We start from the raw sequence: 19,026 nt of genomic DNA, 5'->3' as shown, positions 1-19,026 counted from the left end.
GAGAACTTATCTCTCTTCTCCCTTTTCCATCACAGGAGGTTGGTTTGGAGAAAGCTGCCATGGACATGACTCTTTTCCTGAAGCTGCAGAAGAGAGTGCGAGAACTTGAGCAGGAGAGGAAGAAATTGCAGAGTCAGTTGGAGAAGAAAGAAAATGACAGCAGGAAGTCCCAGGTAGAATGGTGTTTCACTGATTGTGGTCTAGATTTCATATCTAAAATAGACAGTCCCATTAAAAAATGTATATTGAAGGTTTTAAGGGTGGAAATAGATCTTGCATTCAGTATACATGTGATAGCTATCTATCTCTTGGATGTTAGAACTCCCAACCCATGTAAGAGCTGGTAAAACTTACTCATGTTCTAACAATTTTATTTACTTTATGCATTTATGTTCCATATCTCCCAGTTGCATTCCCTGGTTGATAAGAACATACAATAATAAAAACACAAAAGTAATCAGAGTTGGACAAAACAGCAGTAAGGACTGCTGTTTTAATTTGCAGAATTCTAATTTACTTCTGTGTTTTTATTATTGTGCGTTCTACTAAAATATTTATTTACTTATCCATTTTTTATTCTGTCTTGCACTGAAACTTGTAAGGTGGCTAACAGCAAAATACACAAGTAGTTTAACAGCAAATTCATAAGGCAAATCAGACAGCAAGACAACCAAAAATGTCAGCAGCAGACACAAACTAGTTCCAGGTGTGTGCTCACAAAAATGTGAAAGGAGGTGCTATGAACCCTCTGAGATAGGAAGTTCTACTTCCAGAGCAGGAGGGGGCAGTTTGTTGCAGAGAAGGCTCTGTCCCATGTGCATGCCAGTAGTATTGTATTGGCAACCTTCAGTCTCGAAAGACTATGGTATCGCGCTCTGAAAGGTGGTTCTGGCACAGCGTCTAGTGTGGCTGAAAAGGCCAATCCGGGAGTGACAATCCCTTCCACACCGGGAGCAAGTGCAGTCTGTCCCTGGTCTGTCTCCCTGGCTATGGGCCTTCCTTCTTTGCCTCTTAGCCTCAGACTGTTGGCAAAGTGTCTCTTCAAACTGGGAAAGGCCATGCTGCACAGCCTGCCTCCAAGCGGGCCGCTCAGAGGCCAGGGTTTCCCACTTGTTGAGGTCCATCCCTAAGGCCTTCAGATCCCTCTTGCAGATGTCCTTGTATCGCAGCTGTGGTCTACCTGTAGGGCGCTTTCCTTGCACGAGTTCTCCATAGAGGAGATCCTTTGGGATCCGGCCATCATCCATTCTCACGACATGACCAAGCCAACGCAGGCGTCTCTGTTTCATGCCAGTAGAAACTCATTTAATGATGGGCAGCCCAATCCTTAGCTGCCCGGAGCGTGGGGCTGCTGCAGTGCTGAAAATAGCTGCCATGGCATCCTGAGCACAACCGGGAAGCTGCCAGCAGCTCCTCGGGAGAAGGAGACTTTTGTTCCCTTCCCCCAGGTAAGGCAAGTAGCCCTGAAATGGGACTACTCTATTCTGCGGCAACCCTCGGGTCGCCATAGAATCAAGAGCCGTGTCGGGCGGCTGAGCTCCACCAGTCCCGCTTCCCTCCTGCCCCACTCCCAACCCCCCGGCACACCTCCTCCCCGCCCCACCCCACCTCTCCTCCACCCCACGGTTCAGGGCACTAGCCAGCACTGAGCTAGCACAGGCAGTGGACCGGCTCTGAGGACCGCAAATGCGCTTTACGGCATGTTTGCAACAGTCACCGCCGGTGACGTGCCAGCGGTGCAAGCTCAGGATTGGGCTCGGAGTCAGTAATCTCCTTTTATTTATTATATTTTTATCCCACTTTTCAACCTGGAAACTTTTCCAGTTTGAATTCTAAACATTCAAAACGTTCAGTGTATTAGGTGTTCATGGCATCTAGCTGCTGATGGAATGTGGAGAATGGGCTGCCTAATGATGAAGGTGCCGGCCCACAAAATTCAGCACTTCTGTTGTTCTTCAGTGTGTTTTGGTCCTGGCCGTTGTTGGAGTAGTCGAGCATTCTGAGGTTCAAAGGGAGGAGGCCAAAGGAGCTGCAGGTGGTCTGAAGTGCTGGCTGACATAAAGATGTAGCCCAGAAAAGCAGCTCCTGAAGAATCTTCTCAATCTCTATTATACTACCAAAATACCTGCATCTTAAGATCTACGCATGTTGGTCATGCCATACTTTGTTATAAATCCATGTGTAATGATGGTGCTTTATTCTGTTGCTACCCACTTCTGCCCGAAGAAAGGCTTTGCAATCAATGGAATGTGCAATCAGTGTTGGAATGATTTATCTCACTCCAGGCTTAATTAGCCTGGCAAAGACTCTGTTCCTGAGATGTCATGAATCCAAACCTCCATTGATTCTGATTCCCAGACCTGTGGGAAATTTGAATCCTGTCCTCATAATTGAGGCCAGTCAGAAAAAAGGCAGCATTGCCTTGAGTGTGTTATGCTAGGCACAGCTGAGTTTATTCCAACATCTGTCTACAGCCCAATTTGTTAATGGGGCGGGGGTGTTGGAAATGCAGCCTTATAGCACAACAAAGCCACATTTACACCCTGGTTTGTCTGCCTATACTCTAAGGTCATCTGGAGCAAAAATGATTTTATATTCTTCTATGAATCATAGATGCTTTTGGGATGTCCCAGACATCATACTCTGAATATTACTTCCCAACATAAAAGGAAAAATAGCCGTTATGTGGGGTTCCCTTTACATCAACTGTATTTGTCCTGCAAATACAGAACTCCTGTTTTGTTTGTTTTCTGGGATAGAAAAGAAAGAGAATCATTTATTTAAAAGAATGCTCATCCTGACTAGAGTCCTTGTAGAATAACATTTCTGTTCTTTTTTTGCAATGAATTTTTCATTCATTTTTAGAAAAACAAAGGCTGCAACGTAAATAAGAAAGAAGGATAGTCTGTTTCAATGTACCTTAATGACAAGATGCCAAGTGGACCGTAGATTGAAATGCATGCAATCCCCCATGCGCAGCTTTTGTGCGTCCTAACATTAATTGCCATCACTGGAAGTTGCACAACTGTGGAGTTATCCTGTTCTGTTCCCAGATTTCCATTTTAAGAAGAACTACACCGTATATTACTAATTTCAATACAGGTGTGCCTCACTTAACGAAGGGGATATGTTCTCCAATCCCTCTTGTTATGCGATTAGGTTGTTAAGCAAACATTCAGCCCATCTAGTGCCTTTGTTGTGTAAACAGACACTCCCTTCAGGCTACTAGATGGCCTGAATGTTTGCTTAACAACCTAATCACATAACAACGAGGATATCTCTGTGCAGAGATAGATTGCCTCTTCTTTGCTTTATGAGCCTCTTTGCTGTGTAAATGGACACTGCCCTCAGCCCCATTTAGACAGTAACAACCATGTGACTGTCATTTATACCTGATATGATGGATGCTCATGTACAAAATCACATGGGTCACCATAGCCAGCTGAATTAAATATAAGTGAAGGTGTATGGGACAGAGGACAGTGAGGGCCAAAGCAGAGGAGGAAGATAGCACCAAGAAGAAGAGTCAAAGCAGCACAGATATTTTCACAGCAGATGTCAAAAATTGCCGCGATGGGAAGGTACTGCTTTACTCATGAAAACTAACGTGAAACAAGGCAAGGAGTTTCAGCTGTGTATTAATAAGTTGCAGTCACCACTCAATCACATAGTGCTTCTTGTACTTCATTGACACGTCTAAGACTTCTTTTCTGATGCCCAGAGGCATATGGTCTCTATGCCTCTCAAAGGCAAAGTATTTGGGATTATGGGGTACACTCCTGCGGCATCTGCATGTGGTTCTGTCGGACCCTACGCAAAGCACTATCCTGTGCATTCCATGTGATTTGGTGTGTTTGGGAAGGTGCGCACGCACTCTCTCTCTCTCTCTCTCTCTCTCTCTCTCTCTCTCTCTCTCTCTCTCCAGCAATGTGGCCATTCCTCTCTCAGTGCTCCTGCGGCAATAAGAGAAAAGCAACCTGAATGGTCCCCTTTTAGCTTCCTAGATGCTCAGTGATTGATCTTTGATGCAGTGGTTGTTCCTTGGCAGCTTGCGGGACGCTTGCACGTTCAACCCTCTGGCTTTGACATTTGAGGAAGTGGGGGGTCACCTTGACCTCTATTGTTCTTCTGCAAGCTCAGTGGGGTCTCTGCTATCAGAAATCCCCGTTAGTCTTCTTAACATAAGGAAAAAACAGAGTTGGCAAACAGAACATCTGGCAAGCAGAGAGGGAGGAATTCCACTGTCCTTGTGTCCCTGCTGAGTTGTTTGATTGTTTATCTCCCTTTTCATCCATTTTCTGTTTACTAAACACCCCCCACTCTTTGCAGCCTTTCTTTTCATGGCCAAATTGCACTGCCAGCAAACAACAGATTTTATAAGGTGACCCAGAGCTGCAATCTAAAGCTTGGCTTGCTTTGGACTGTTGTCAAATTGAATCTCTCTGTCTCCTTAATCCATCCAGGTAATTGAAATGAAGAACGAAATGGATTTGGACCGTGATATGGATCTCGCGTACAACAGTCTGAAGGTAACAGAAATTCTAAAATGAGCTTGTATTATTTTATTCCCCACCACTGGGTGTTGGATGCGTAAACAATGGGAAACACCAAAAGGTCTCTTAGCTTCCATTGTTTTCTTAGATCATGGGGCAGCTGCCGAGAAGGGCTGCCGCCAGATCCTGCGCACCCCGGGCTGCCTCGGGAAAAGGGGGCTTTCGTCCCCTTCTCCCAGGTAAGGTAAGCAGCCCCACAATGGGGCTAAGGCACTCGTGTAAAGGCGCTTGTGTAGGGTGTGGAGCCCTCCCCGAGCGCCTTGGATCTTGCCCTCCTCCCCACCCTCTTTCCACCCCCACTGGCCTCCCCCCTCCCCGGAACACCTCCTCCCCGCCTACCGTGCCACGGCTCAGCAGTCCAGGAGACCAGCCGCAGAAGCTGGGTGACTGCCCCATGCTAGCCCAGCTCTGGCCAGCGCTGGGCTAGCATGGGCGGGAGCCCGACAGTGAGGCTAACAAACGTGCCTTACAGCACATTTGCGACAGTGCTCGGCGGCACGGAGCCGTGCCGCCAAGCACAGGATTGGGCTCTGAAATGGGTACAATCCACAGCTTGGCCACTTCCTCTCTTGTTTATGTAAACGGAGCTTTATTTACCTTACTCATCTTGGGATACTGCAAGTGCCTCTGGCGCAAAATGGCTTTGCCTTGCCGGCATGCTAGGAATGTCTTGGTTGTCATTTCTGCATCACAGATTTGGGTGCAGATCACGTGTGATCTTGCCATATGGAGTTTGGCAGACACTGTTTTGTCAAAGGGATCGGGTTGTGGCTTGATCATCTGCAAACCTGACAAAATGAGATCACTGTTGGTGTCAAGGCAGGATGTATCAAAGCACCCTCCTTTTGCCATCTCCTTTCTGGCAATGTAGTGCATATCCGAAGTAATCTTTGACTAATTTTCCCGTTCTGTGTAGAAAATCCTTCCCAAGACAGTGACATAAATAGAATTTGTTCTTTCCCTTTTTGCCAGTACAAGAGGCTTTTTAAAGAAATCATATCTTGGAGTTCTTTTTTTGTATCTTAAGCTCATGATTAATGTGTGAGGTGTTCGGAACTTGAAGATAAATCTTTAATGTGGATCAAGTGGAAGAATTCTCATTTCGGTACCCAAAAGAGTGGGCAGAGAAAAGGAAGAGACTTAACGTGATTTGATCAACATCAGTTTTTCATTTAGAGTCAATACTTGTATTAATTATCTAATAAGGCTGTCTCCTCTGAGGCATTCTCATTTCATTCATTGTCTGTCTCCCCTCCCTTTGCTTGCAAAATATAAGTGGAAAGCTGCTTTCTTGCAAAAAAAAAAAAAAAAGATTGGCTACTCATAGAATAAATGGGGCAAAGAGTATAGCTAGGATCAAGAGGTGATCAGGAGATGCAGGGCTAATGTTGAGACAAAGACATATTGATAGCAGAAGTTCTGCTGAGGGACACGGCTCTTTTAAAACACTATAAAGCCCACCCATTTTCAAATAAATCTTCATAGTCAATGAGGACTAGAGACTTGCTTTTTTTAAAAAAAAAATGGTAACGCAAGGTTTTTGGGAAGCCAAATTCTGCAGAAAATACCAAACACAGAAAGAATTATGCAAAAAAACAGGACTTGTCAGTGAAGTATATTTACAGTGATCTTATAGATAATTTCTTTTTTTGGCAATACAACTGTTCATTTATTCAGACTCCATATGTTCAGTAAATGCAACAAGAGGGAGCCAGGACTGTGCCTTCTGGCCCAACTTCTGATGCCACGGCCCCCCAGTATTAACACATAATGGCATTATTATGCATAGGACTCTTTCACAGCCATAAGAAGCTCCCTCCCTTTTTTTTCACTTAGCTGCAGTGGTTAATTTATTCTCAAGCTTAAAAAAATTAAATTTCTGTTTAAAGATAATCCTGTTAAATGTGAGAAGAGGGGGCATGTGAAAACCAGGCAGTTTTGGTCAGGCTCACAGTCTGAACACTGGAGATGAGAGCTGAGTGATTCAGCCACTAAGAGGCGGAACTGCAAATCGGTTTCTCCTGTTTGAACCTTGCCTCCGGCTCCCCAGCACAACGTGAGCCTAATACCTTGCAGGGTGGTTGTAAGGGTGACATCCAGATTAAAACTGTGCTGCTCTTTGCCCACTCCGAAAGCGCTATACAAATGCTAAGCTGCATTGAGTGTGAAGGTCAAGTTCATATCAAACCTGCATTTGTACCCATTCCTCATCCCCTCTCAAGAAACATGCAGGAGGGGCACTATCCATCCGTTCCCATCTCAAGCAATAGTGTCTCAACAGTCATGTCTATAAGATTTGAGGAGGACTACAAAATTCACAAGGAAGTTCAAATGCCTCTTGGAGATATACAAGATTAAACTGCAAACAAAATACAGTATGTTAAGAGCATTTGTTAAGGTTATTTTATACCTAACAACTAAAAATATTTGTGCTGCTGAACAATAATCAGATGTGGTCAAAGGCATAGAGAGGATTCCTCTCCCCCCACCCATGACGGGTAACAAATGCCTTGTTGATCTGTGCCAGGGGAGATTTTTTTTTGGCTCAGTCTCCTGCATTTGAAATTATTTGCAAGTTCCCAACACCTTTTTATTTGCAGTTTGGGACCATCTTATCAAAGACAAGTCACTCAAAAGTTAATTTTGACATGCGCACAGCTGTGTGGGTTACGGATCAGCTGTCAGAATTTAGCTGATGATTTCATAGTGGCTTTTGGAAAGTGTTGCACATGAAGGACTAAAAAACAGCAGCTAACAGAAATATGAATTGAGCAGGGATCACTTTTCCAAATATCATTTTTAATAGAGGCAAGAGTTAGAATCTGAGAACAAGAAACTGAAAAATGACCTTAACGAGCTGAGGAAGGCTATAGTGGATCGGGAGGCCCAGAGCAACTCCTCCAATGACGTCCAGGACAGTTACAGCCTCCTCCTGAATCAGCTCAAGTCCTCTAATGAAGAGCTGGAAGTGCGGAAGGAAGAGGTGCTTATTCTAAGGACACAGATTATAAAGGCAGCTCAGCAAAAAGATACGGGCAGAAATCTGGTAATGGAAAAGACAAAATCTGTGTGTGGGGGGGTGGGGCGGGTGTCATGGTTCCACCTTGTTGCCAACTTTTGACTCGTTGGTTGGGCGCACTGGTCTATGGCGAGTCCACAGTAATTCTCAAGAGGATTGTTTGAGTGTTGCACCCAAACTATTTTCCAAAAGCATGAGAAAAATTTCTGTGTTTTCAAATCCATAGTCATGGACAGCAAAATTATGCAAGTTCATTGTGCAGAACAATTAGGGCAAAGTTGCCACCATTGGTTTATTTAATCAAATAGGTCCATCCAATTGGACTGCATTGCATTCACCCCTGTTTAGCTCCAGCAGATGAAATAACAGTGCTTTCATGACTTTCCAAACAGTGAGACTGGGTTCTGTATCTTAAACTGTACAAATAATTCAGAGGTAGAGGCTTCAACCCTGGAGTGTATGCAGCAGAGTACTATGAAGCATAGAAGGTGTGACCCGGCAGGAGCAAAACTGAGTATGCTAGGACTTGGGCAGATCAGAGACCTAGCAGTCAAAGTACACAACAGCAGCTGAACTGACTAGGGGTGCCAACAGGACTGTCATCAGTCAGAGATCAAGTGCTGGACAGCAAGGAGTTGTCAAAGAAGTTTTAGAACCTGGACCATAGAAGTTTTGCACCAGTAAAGTCTCATTCTTTCAGGGATCTCATTGCTACCATATTTTTCACTAAGGATCCCTTTTCCTGCATAGGGCTTTGAAATGGATGCCTTGGGCTCTCTAGTGAGCGTTGTGCTATCTGGTTGAACTTTGGCTTAAGCTCATCACTATCTTTGCTTTCAAAGTCCAAGAGATGATTGGAACAAAGCGCAAGAGCAAGTGATTCAAGTCAGAATGCATCTGGGTGCTTGGGATGGTCACCTTCCCAGATTACCCAGGCCTACCAAAAATAATAGTAGTAATAGTTGTTGTTATCAACAACAACAACAACTTTTTTTTAGTTGTCAAGGACGTTTGAACAAATTTAGGGTATTTTGGTGGCATCGGTTTTGCTCAGTTGGCTCTAGTTTGGTGGGTACAGTATAGCCAATTTTTATGCTAATTCAGGCAGCTTCCTTGTGAGGAAGTTAGCTTCCTCATGAGGAAGCTGCTTGAGATAATATATAAGGTGTCTTTTTCCCATTTGGGCAGAACGTAGCCACTTTTGGATTCGGCACCCCAAATATACCCAAGAATGGGTCTAAATTTTAAGACGTTTTAGTAGGTCTTGAGATTTTCCCCCGAGGGCCCTGGCTCCTCTCAGTTCCAGAAGGTGCTGGGACCTAATATGATTCTGGGTATGGGCTAACCCAAACAGATGCGGGTTGATATCAAAGTAGCACAGGAAACCAATTTTAGAGGCAGAGCCATTCCTGAGCCTCAGCTGAGAAAATCTGAGAAAGCAGAACTGGAACAAAGGTGTAAGAAAGCAGCAGATTAGGAGGCTGGCAGGCAAATTAAGCAGTGAGCAGACTAGGACCAGCAGGCACCACCCCTAAACCCCAGATGATAGGAAGGCAAAAAAATACTTAGGGGCAACACCAGATTCCATGTGTTGCCTGGATATATAGCCACGCCAAAGCTGGAATAGTTTGTGGCCAGTTCTGACAAGGGCAGAAAAAGTCAGTTGGCTGTTTCGGGAGTAAAGCAGGCTAGGTCCTGGAAGAGCAATTCTTCTGCTCCTTCCTCCACTGCACCCCCTTGAATGATTGACTGAAAGGGATGCCAGATCAGGACGTTGCAAGTTTAAGTCCCAGCTGATTTTTGTAGAGTAACAGACCAATCCTAACTAGCTTCCCAACACCAATGCAGTCATGCCAACAGAGCATGTGCTGCATCCTGTGATGGGGGGACAGTCATGGACACTTCCTCAAGGTCAGGGAATGTTTGTTCCCTTACCTTGGGGCTGCATTGGCGCTGGGAAGTTTTATAGAACTGGGCTGTAACTTAAGCATTGGTTAGAGTACATGAAGTGCTTAATTTACATGACGCTTTGGGCCATTCATTTGCTACCCATGTGTAAACGGAGCCTAAATATGGCCCAGCAAGAAATTCCTCCCCCTGTTTACTAGGGCTGGCCCAAGAACTCCTGAAGCAGCATGCCAAATGCTACCCCACTTGCCTGATGATGTGCTAGCTTCTGCTCTTCCCACTCTACAATGTTCTGACTCGGCACTCTCCTTCTTCCACATGTCCTCTCCCTTTCTGTTCCCCTCCTCCTTTTCCAATCCAGGGAGTGGATGGAAGAGGAGGAGCAGTGGAAGCAAGCGGGTGGACAGAGATGAGTGCCTCCTACCAATCTGCTGCCTAAGGCAATCATTTCAGTTGGCCCCATGAATGGGCCGGCCTTGCTAGGAACCCCTTCTATTGCAACACTTTTAATTGGCAGCATTTTTACTTCCTAAAGTGTTTCTCTGGTATTGCGAAAGCTTGAGACCTTCCCCCTTTAAATAGAAAAAGGAGTTTCTATTCTGATGGATGCATCAAGTGACTTTCCGAACTGCTTCCTGGAATTACAAATTATGTGGTTGGAGGCAGCTCTGTGTTGAACCAGGATATTTGGGTGTGATTCTGTGAAACTCCCAGAGCACAGAGAACACCCTCAGAAGGATGGAGAGAGCAAGGAAGAATATGCACCATTCTGCCAAACTTTTTGCAAGTCGTACTTGCAACCGTCCATATCATCTGAACAGTGATATCAAAAGAGAAATTGCTGAGAGGGTATGAACCGACTTCACTGGCATATTCTTCTCCCAACTCCAACTAATTGTTGAGACGAATTGCTTCATTTTGAGTCCTGATTCCCAACTTTGTCCCTTCCAGGATCTAGCATATCTCTACTTCCAATTTCCATCTCTCGTACTGTGTGATATCAAGCCTACCTCTGCATTTTGTTGGCCTGCTCCAAACCTGTCTACGCCCACTGAATTTTAAAACTAGTTGAATAGTCAATAGTCAAATAGTTAACTCTTCCCAGTTAACCCTGGGAATAATAATTCTACTAAGGGAGACAGAGGGATCCTCTAATGAGTAATTCTTAGAACTCCCACAACTACAATTCCCAGGATCCTTTGTGGAAAGTCATAACAGCTGAACCAGTACAATACTTTACATAGGTTTATAGCATAGATGTGTACTCAATCTCTCCTCTTAATTTTTGTTAGTTCACTTCTCTTTGGGGCCCTTTCTGCTTCCTCTGTGGCTTTCAGGCATTGCATTTACCTTCTGGCAAATGCAATAAAGACTATACATCCCTTTGTGAATGAAATGTGTTGCATAAATTAACAGATTTACTAGGACATTACAAAGAATGTTAGTGAAGTAGAGAAGTTAGTGAATGGGAGAAGTAATTTCTCAATGAATTTTTTTTTTAGGAGTCAGCTATCAACATGCAGACCAGCTGGCCAAACAGCGACAAGCACGTGGACCCAGAAGATGCGATCGAGGCTTATCATGGAGTCTGTCAGACAAACCGGTAAACCTGTCTTTGTTTAGCCATCCTTAATGGTCAGTGGGTAGAGGCTGGAATTCTGCCTTTTGCTCTTTGTCCTGTAATGTAGGGGAGCACTGCCAATTGCCACTAATTAGCTAACAGTGAGAGGGATGGTAAAGAAATCACTATAATTCCTCTTTTATGTATTATGATGCATTATGCTACATCAGTTCTGTTTGTGTGGTGCATCATACAAATGGGGAAATTTATATCCTGAGGATTTGTTTCCTTTTGTTTAAAATTATTTCTAGGCCTCATGGATTACTCAAAATGACTCAGAAACATTTCAGCAGTGTCAGGCAAAAACTTTAAAAAAAAAAAAAAGGACATATGGGACCTCGGTATCCTCTCATTTGGTATCCACTAATTTAACTCACCACTGATACCGAGGTCCATCTTTAAATGCCTTGTAACAAAGAAAAAACACCAAAATTCCATTTCCTAACTTTGCACTGTTGAATAAATATAACTTCATTCCACTCAATTCCATTATTCACCCCAACTAGTGGCTGAATGAGGTATAGCATCTATACCAATGCATCTGGGGTGACAACGGAGGAGCAAGAAACCTGAGAGTGGGTCTTTAAAGCTATTTTTCCACTGGTTTGGTATCCACTGATTTTTTTATCCACTGGGAGTTTCAGAACAAAACCCCAGTGGATAATGAGGCATGACCTATAGGAAGAAACAGTACAGCAGTGAGGTTGTGAAGAGAAACTTATAGAAGTCGTTGGTTTGAGAAGTTGAGGATTTGGGGCATGACCCGAGTGAGTATGCTGAGAATTGGTTTTGGCACAGGGATTAGGCATGTAGTAAGTTGGTTGTATGATTCCTTTGATGACCATGCTGCTTGTAACTCAATACACAGGCCACTGTGTCACCCTTTAATCCCCTTTTCGGCACCTTTGCAACAACACACAGGTTGATTGCAAATCTGGTTAATTTGCTAATTAAATTAATCACATGACTATATCATGAATCCAGCTGTCTGGCACAGGGCTGCCTTTTCCACCTGCCAGTTAGTTCATTGTGAACTGGCTGTAAAGGAACAAACTGAGCTTTTGGGGTTGCCAGCAGGTATCAAACTTCAGCTGTGCTATTATTCTTCTGCTTGTGAAGTCTGCTGGGTTTGGTAGCAGATATGAATTTGGTGGTCCATTATGCGTACTTCTGGTAGTGAGCATTAGGAGTCCAAACTTTTCTCCAGCTCAAAGTAAAATGGAGAACTTGCTCCATTGTCATGTGTAGAGTAATGTAAAATTGCTGCACCTCTGAAAAGCCCTGGTGAGGGGGGAACATGAACCTCCCACCAAGTTCTTGTTTGGCCCATGGGTCCTCAGTGGGCATTTTCTCTGACCCCAACCCTTTATTTTTTCTGACCCCCACCCTGTATTCTTAAACACTTTATATTCTTATTTCTTTGTTCACTACAATGCTTTTCTTCAAAACAATTCTAATTGTTTCTAATTGTTGAAAGTCTTTAAGAAAGTCTAAAAAAGTTTACTCTTGTTTCTGTACGTCACCCTGTATACAGCGAGCTCATGGTGTGGCATGGGTTATTCTATTTTGTCCTCCCAAAAACTCTGTGAGATGCAGGAGGCTGACAAAGTAACTGGTCCAAGCTTCCCTTGTAGGCTTCATTACTGACCACAGATTTGAACTTGGGTCCCCTGACCCAAGTCCAAATGTTATCCACTTGACCAGGTCTGTAAGGGTTTGCTCACCTTCACTCTCACTGACCCACTATCAGGATTTGGGCTACCAGTTCACAATGTTAAAGGGTTGGTATAACAGCCCTGATATCAAAGTCACAGTGTTGGAAATACATACAAAACTTAAAAAAAAAAAAAATAGCTCATATACCATGCAGGAGAAAGACGTTTAATGGAAGTGCTGCCAACCTTGAGGATGTAAAAGCATAAAACAAAAATCAGTTTTATAACGGTAAAATGAGCTAATATATACGCATCCTTGTTCTCTTGGCATCTCGTCACCCACATTAGCTGCTAAATTTGTATCTATACTTTCATCCTTGATTCCTCTTTGATTACAGGTTTCCCACAGTGAGAGTTAATACCCTGAATTTGTGTCTTCCTTTTACAATAATGAGAGAGAGAGAGAGATTTATATCACTCTCATGAATATCCTCCCATCCATTTATCCAGCAAAATATAAGATAAAGAGAATGGAGAGGGAGGGAGAAAGCCTGGATAGATAAACTGGAACATTAATAAGATTAGAACAAGCAAGCCAAATATTAACTGATGATAATTAATTATCTCAGTGTAAGAGTGCTGCTCAGATCCCATCACCTTTTCAACTTTCATCCAACTACACTATCTTTTAAGTCTGTACATTGTTGGAGTGAAGAGTTCTGAAATCTCTTATCAAATCGGCCACCAAGAAAAGGTAAACATCAGGGGTGGGCAGACTTCAGGCTGTGTCTTTCCAGAACATTGGGGTCTACCAATTGGAGCGTGTGCAAATTAGTGGCATGAGAATGGCAGGGGCGTTGCTAGCGGGGTGAGGGGGGTGTGGACCGCACCTGGTGTCACCCTCAGGGAGGGTGACACCAGAATAACTGCATAAATAAATTTTTACCTGATCCTCGTTCAGAATGGCTGTGGATGTTCAAAATTGGCCTCCAGTAGCTTCAGAATTGCTGTGGATAGCTTCAAATTTGCTGTGGATGTTCAAAAATGGCTGCCGATGGCTTCAAAATGGTTGCAGCATATTCAAAATTGTCACCGCAGATGAAGCAGATAGTTCCCAAATGGCTGGTGATATCCAAGAACAGGCAGTGGATGGCACGATGTGAGTAACACATAACAAGTAAAATTGGCATTTAAAGGAAATCTTTCTTTGTGCTAATTCAGTTTTTTCCAAGCTGTGGGTCATGATTGTTGAAGGGTTGTGAAACTGACAAACTGGTAGCAGACAAGAAAAATGTGTTGAACCCTATGCAAAGCAAAACTGATCCAAATGTGCACGTTTATGTGTGAGTATGCAAACGTGATTTGGCTCTTTACCAAAGGCCAGGTGAAGAGGAACACAAGGCCACCAGAATGGTCCCAAACCAATGAGCATGGAGCTCAACAAATGCTCCAGAAGGCACCCAACCCACCATAGTAAAAATGATAAAAACAGAGGCTTGAACAGCTGGTAAGGTGAAACTGTGTTTTGTTTTTTTAAGGTCTCGTAAAGCTAGGTGGGTCCGGAGAGAGTGTAATTTTACAAAGTGGGTCCTGGTTCTAAAATGTTTGGGAACCGCTGTGCTAATTGCTTCTTTCTTATTCTCAGTGTCCCTTATCTGTAAAGGATGGGTGTTAATTGGTTTCCTCTGACCAGATGTTTGTGTAGCCTGGCTGGCTAGTTTTAGCATGTTGTATTAGAATCCCTGATATGAGGCAACTCAGGTATGCAGATCACCCTTGTGCTTGCTGAGATGGCGAAACTTTGGTGGTGTGGGGGTTAAGCAGAAGGGATGCTGTGTGTTTGTGTTCTGTCCATTGATACTAGGCAAAATTCTAGTCCTCTTCATTTACATATATATCTGTAGCCACCTTACAAGTATCATAGCCAGGGGCAGCAAGACCCAGAATGCTATTTATTGCCACTTGGCCAAGATTCCTGCAAGGTGACAACCTGTTGTGCTGTGTGTTGCTGCTGGGGGAGACAGGGAACCTGACATGGAGCTGATATTTCCTTTCTGCTGGGCAGTTATACCCTGAGTTCATGGTGTATTTTGTTTTCTCAGAGGATGTTCATATCTGCTAATAGGTAAAGTACCTGTGCAACAGTTGTGGCTCTGCTATGGTTTTCTAGAGTTTCATAAAGCCATTTAGCACCTTGGTGCCTTATTCCACGTGGGTGAGTGAGCAAACTGTCCTTAGCTCTGGAATAGGCTGGAGAAAAACAACATGCAAATGAAATGGTTTCTGGAACTTCCAAGTGGGGAATTGGTTTGGGATCAGCCACAATCTCTCTGTGAAAGGAAAAGCTAGAAGATTGTGACAGAGTGGCTTTAACTGTTTAAAGCCAAAAGTCTTTTCATGGTAAGGATATTTAGTGCCTTTGAGGATATTTCAGTGTGTATTTTTAACTGTCTTTGTGTTTTCAAATACATAGGACTTATGACATTTATATCCCACTCCATGTATCTAAGGAGCTCAGAGTGGTCTAAAGCCAATCTCTAATGGATACAAGATAACTTGTGAACAAGTGTTGGGTACTTGTAAAAAATGGCAACGTTTAATGCATATAAAATATAAGGAGGCATCCCAAACATCATTCAATCATTTCAAACCACACTTTAATTCCATTCTGGACTAATCCAGAGGTTTTAGGTTGTTTTGTAGTGAGGTTTTTGTCAGTGACAGGTGTGCCAAATTGGTAGCTTATAATACTGTTCTTCAGCCTTGGAGTCGGGACCCCAGTGGGGTCATGAAGCCTCGGTTGTGGGATTGCAGCAGCTTATGAGAATGAAAAGGTTGAAGACCACTGGACTAGAGCAGCAGTTGCCAAACTCGTGACTTCTACGCATAGAAAAAGCGGTCCTCGGCTCTTACCATTCCGGAGCAATGCTCAGAAAGAAGCCCACCTGATTGCTGCAACATGGCAGTCTAGGCCAGGGGTGTCCAAATGTTTTGGCAGGAAGGCCACGTCATCTCTCTAACACTGTATTGGGGGCTGGGAAAAATCAATTAATCAATTCATGCCAGCGCAAGCTCCAACAGGTCTGTGGAGGGCCAGAGGCTCAATGGAGACTGGGGGCTCCCTGTGGGCCAGTTTGGGGTTCCCCCAGGCCACAAGTGGCCCCCGGGCCAAGGTTTGGGCACCCCGGCTCTAGGCAGTCACGTTGGTAGCCCTCTGCCCCAGCAGGCTTTGCGCCTGCATTTCCAGGTGCAGACATGACTGCCTAGAGCAGGAATTACTAAACATTTTGGCCCCACATCATATACCTTAACATGGTGACAAGGGCCAGATGTGGCCTGCAATCTGGGATTTGGAGACCCTTGGTCTAGTGTGTCATTTTGCGGCAATCAGGTGGGCTTCTTTCGGTTGTTGCGCTGGAACAGTAAATGTGACTTACATAAGAACATAAGAACAGCCCCACTGGATCAGGCCATAGGCCCATCTAGTCCAGCTTCCTGTATCTCACAGCGGCCCACCAAATGCCCCAGGGAGCACACCAGACAGCCTTACAGTAGTAAGGGCTTCAGTATATTGCCAGATGGGGCCCCTGGGCCGCAGTTTGGTGAACACTAGACTGGAGCACAACCAGGTAAAGGGAGAGGCATCTGGTGTACCCCTTCAGGATCTGGGAGATGGTGTCCTGGTCCTGCTCAGGTTTGTGGCAGTTGGGCTAAAATAGCTTTCACGACTGCCAGCATCATGGTAACTTTTTCTTCTCTCTCTAATAAGAGTATTTGGTTAGAGTGAACAGTGATTGGAGGGTGTAATGGGGGCAAGGAGTGGGCAACAGCAGGGCGGGGAGTGGGTGGATAGGGTCCCGAGAGGGGTGAGGTTGACGGTGACTCATATTTTATGTATTTATTGGAGAAGAGGCACAAAAAAAGATTGAAGACCACTAGTTTAAAACATTCAAGGCATTCTAAAATGACAGACAGTGCTTTCTTGCTCATCAGCAATTTTGTGATGATGCTATGGCAAAAGACCTGTTGTTCATGCTTTGTACCACTGCTCTAGACGATAATATCTAGAACAACCGTGGAAAACATTGATCATAGGACTTGCATTTCAGTGAATTGGGCTGTTTTCAAAGGTTCTTAAACTAAAAGGAAGGCCAGAACGGACTTCTCTCCCAGCTACATCTGCCAAAATAACAATTTGCTACCCTGGAGACTGTATTTGGGGCCTTAGCTATATTTGTTGAACAACTGCCAGGTACTTCTCTGTACATCTTTCCCCCAGTAGAACATGGGTAGACATGATGATAATTAGTGGGCTCCCAAATATGAGTACCCTCATATTGACTGTGACCTTTTGGCAGGGTGGGTAGGTGGATACAGAGACAAGAAGCTACACGAACTTCTCTGGCCAGTTATTGTGCAACACCTAACTCTGAAACAGACCGTTCGTAGTATTACCTTGGTTTAACTGGGCCTTTCCCCTCAGTACATGGTGGGCAGAGAATCATTAAACCTGCACCCAGTGTCAAGAATTATAACATCTACATGCATGTATGCAAAAATACATCCACCCAGGCTGCATTGATTGCACATGCCCTGTGCAATAGTGCTTAAGTGCAACTGAGGCTCTTTATTTTTCCCATTTCTTGTAGCTGACTCGTCTTTTCTCTTCTTCTCCTGTCCACTTTGTTTCCCTTTCCTTTGCCCTTTCTTTCTAGCAAGACTGAGGACTGGGGGTATCTGAATGAAGATGGAGAACTCGGCTTGGCCTATCAGGGTCTAAAGCAAGTTGCCAGGTCAAATAACTTTTCGTCTCCTTCAGACCATTTTCTCTCTTTCTCTGTTCCACGTTTCTCCTTTTCTTCCCCCCTTTCGCCTTTCACTTGGAAGTGGAAATGTGTTTAATTCACAGATTGAATATTTTGAGGAGGTTCTGATCCCAGATCCAGTCTTGAGGCTCAGGTTGTGACCCAGACCAGCTTCGTGTGGGTTGCCGGATGTACTGATAATAACCTTAATTATGATAAGCCCAGGTATGGTGGCTGGTATGATTAAGTGGTTCACCAGGTGGCTGAAATAGTGACTGAAACACTCTGGAAAACTTGGTTGTCTGCCCACAGCTGATCATGCACCTGTTTCCTGATAAGTGTGGAGAGACTCTTTACAGCTGTCAAAGTAAAGATCTAAAGGAGTTTCCTGCACATCACCCAGTCTGCCAACTGAAGACTGAAGTCAGTCTGCTCTTCACCCTTGGGGTGCTACCACCTCCAGTAGCATAGCCAGGGAGGGCTGCATGGTAAGTGTTGCAGCCCCCACAGTGCATCTTGTAAGCAGCCCCCCCTCCTCGCCTTTGGAGCCTTTGGGACAATGACAGCAATGCACCAGCACATTGCTGCTGTTGCACCAATGGCAAGTGGGAGGGGCCGCTTACATAGCAAGTTGTGTCTCCTGCAATACTTACCAACCTGCCACCCCCCCCGGCTATGCTACTAACCATCTCCTTCTGCCACGTGTGTAGACCAGGCTTCAGGCTCTGTGCTTTTGCATCCTGAGAATGTTGACGGATCTTTGCAGTCTGGCTTTTAGAACCTCTTTGAACAGCTTCTGAAAGGGATTAAGGGGGAGACATTTCAATTTAGCGGACTCCAATTGGTACCAAACTAAATTGGTACTAAACTACTAAATCAATTTAGTTTACCAAACGTTGGGCTTATCAGCACACCCAACCGTGCAGGCACATGCAGGAGGGCTGTAACCTTTTCAGCGATGAATCACCCTTTTCCATTGGTGTGGGTGGAAAAGGAGTCAGCGGTGCAAAGAACGGTTTCATGCAGGCCCTCTTACAGAAAGTGCAGCTTGTTCCTTAATTTATCATTCATGCAGAACCTCACAGTGTGCCTCCATTTAGAAACAGGTTCTTTTTTGTGATTTTAAAACCACCCCTCCACTCTGATATAGAAAACTGTGGTTATAATTTCCCTTTGGTTTGATCTCTAGGGTTCCTTTCCCCCCCTTTTCAACTTTAGTTCTTTAAGACGTATTAAAAATGAAATCATTTTTTTTTTAAATCAGTGTAGGACTTTCAAACTTTCTTCCACATGAGGACCAGAGAAATTAAAGGGTTTCTAAAGCTAGATTAACAATGCACATCTACGGAGAAGTAAGTCCAAAAGTGTTCAGTGACTCTTATTCCCAGGAAAGTGGGTATAGGATTGCAGCCTTAGGCCTGCAGCAGACGTGCAGTTGTTCCATAGGAAAACACATCCGTGAGTC

At 44.3% G+C, this 19,026-nt stretch overlaps 1 protein-coding gene across 1 annotated transcript in view; it reads left to right on the top strand.

Moving 5' to 3' along the window:
- MYO5B (myosin VB) overlaps positions 1 to 19,026 on the top strand; it is a 206,656-nt gene that overhangs the window by 167,255 nt on the left and 20,375 nt on the right. Inside the window, exons 25-29 of the mRNA XM_066617957.1 lie at positions 36 to 173; positions 4,464 to 4,529; positions 7,360 to 7,599; positions 10,983 to 11,083; positions 17,472 to 17,549. Of these exons, the coding sequence (XP_066474054.1) occupies positions 36 to 173; positions 4,464 to 4,529; positions 7,360 to 7,599; positions 10,983 to 11,083; positions 17,472 to 17,549 (623 nt within the window). The remainder of the gene's footprint in view (positions 1 to 35; positions 174 to 4,463; positions 4,530 to 7,359; positions 7,600 to 10,982; positions 11,084 to 17,471; positions 17,550 to 19,026) is intronic.

The sequence above is a fragment of the Tiliqua scincoides genome, chromosome 2, assembly GCF_035046505.1.
Source record: "Tiliqua scincoides isolate rTilSci1 chromosome 2, rTilSci1.hap2, whole genome shotgun sequence".
Classification (NCBI taxonomy): domain Eukaryota; kingdom Metazoa; phylum Chordata; class Lepidosauria; order Squamata; family Scincidae; genus Tiliqua; species Tiliqua scincoides.
This window is presented reverse-complemented; position numbering and strand designations above follow the sequence as displayed.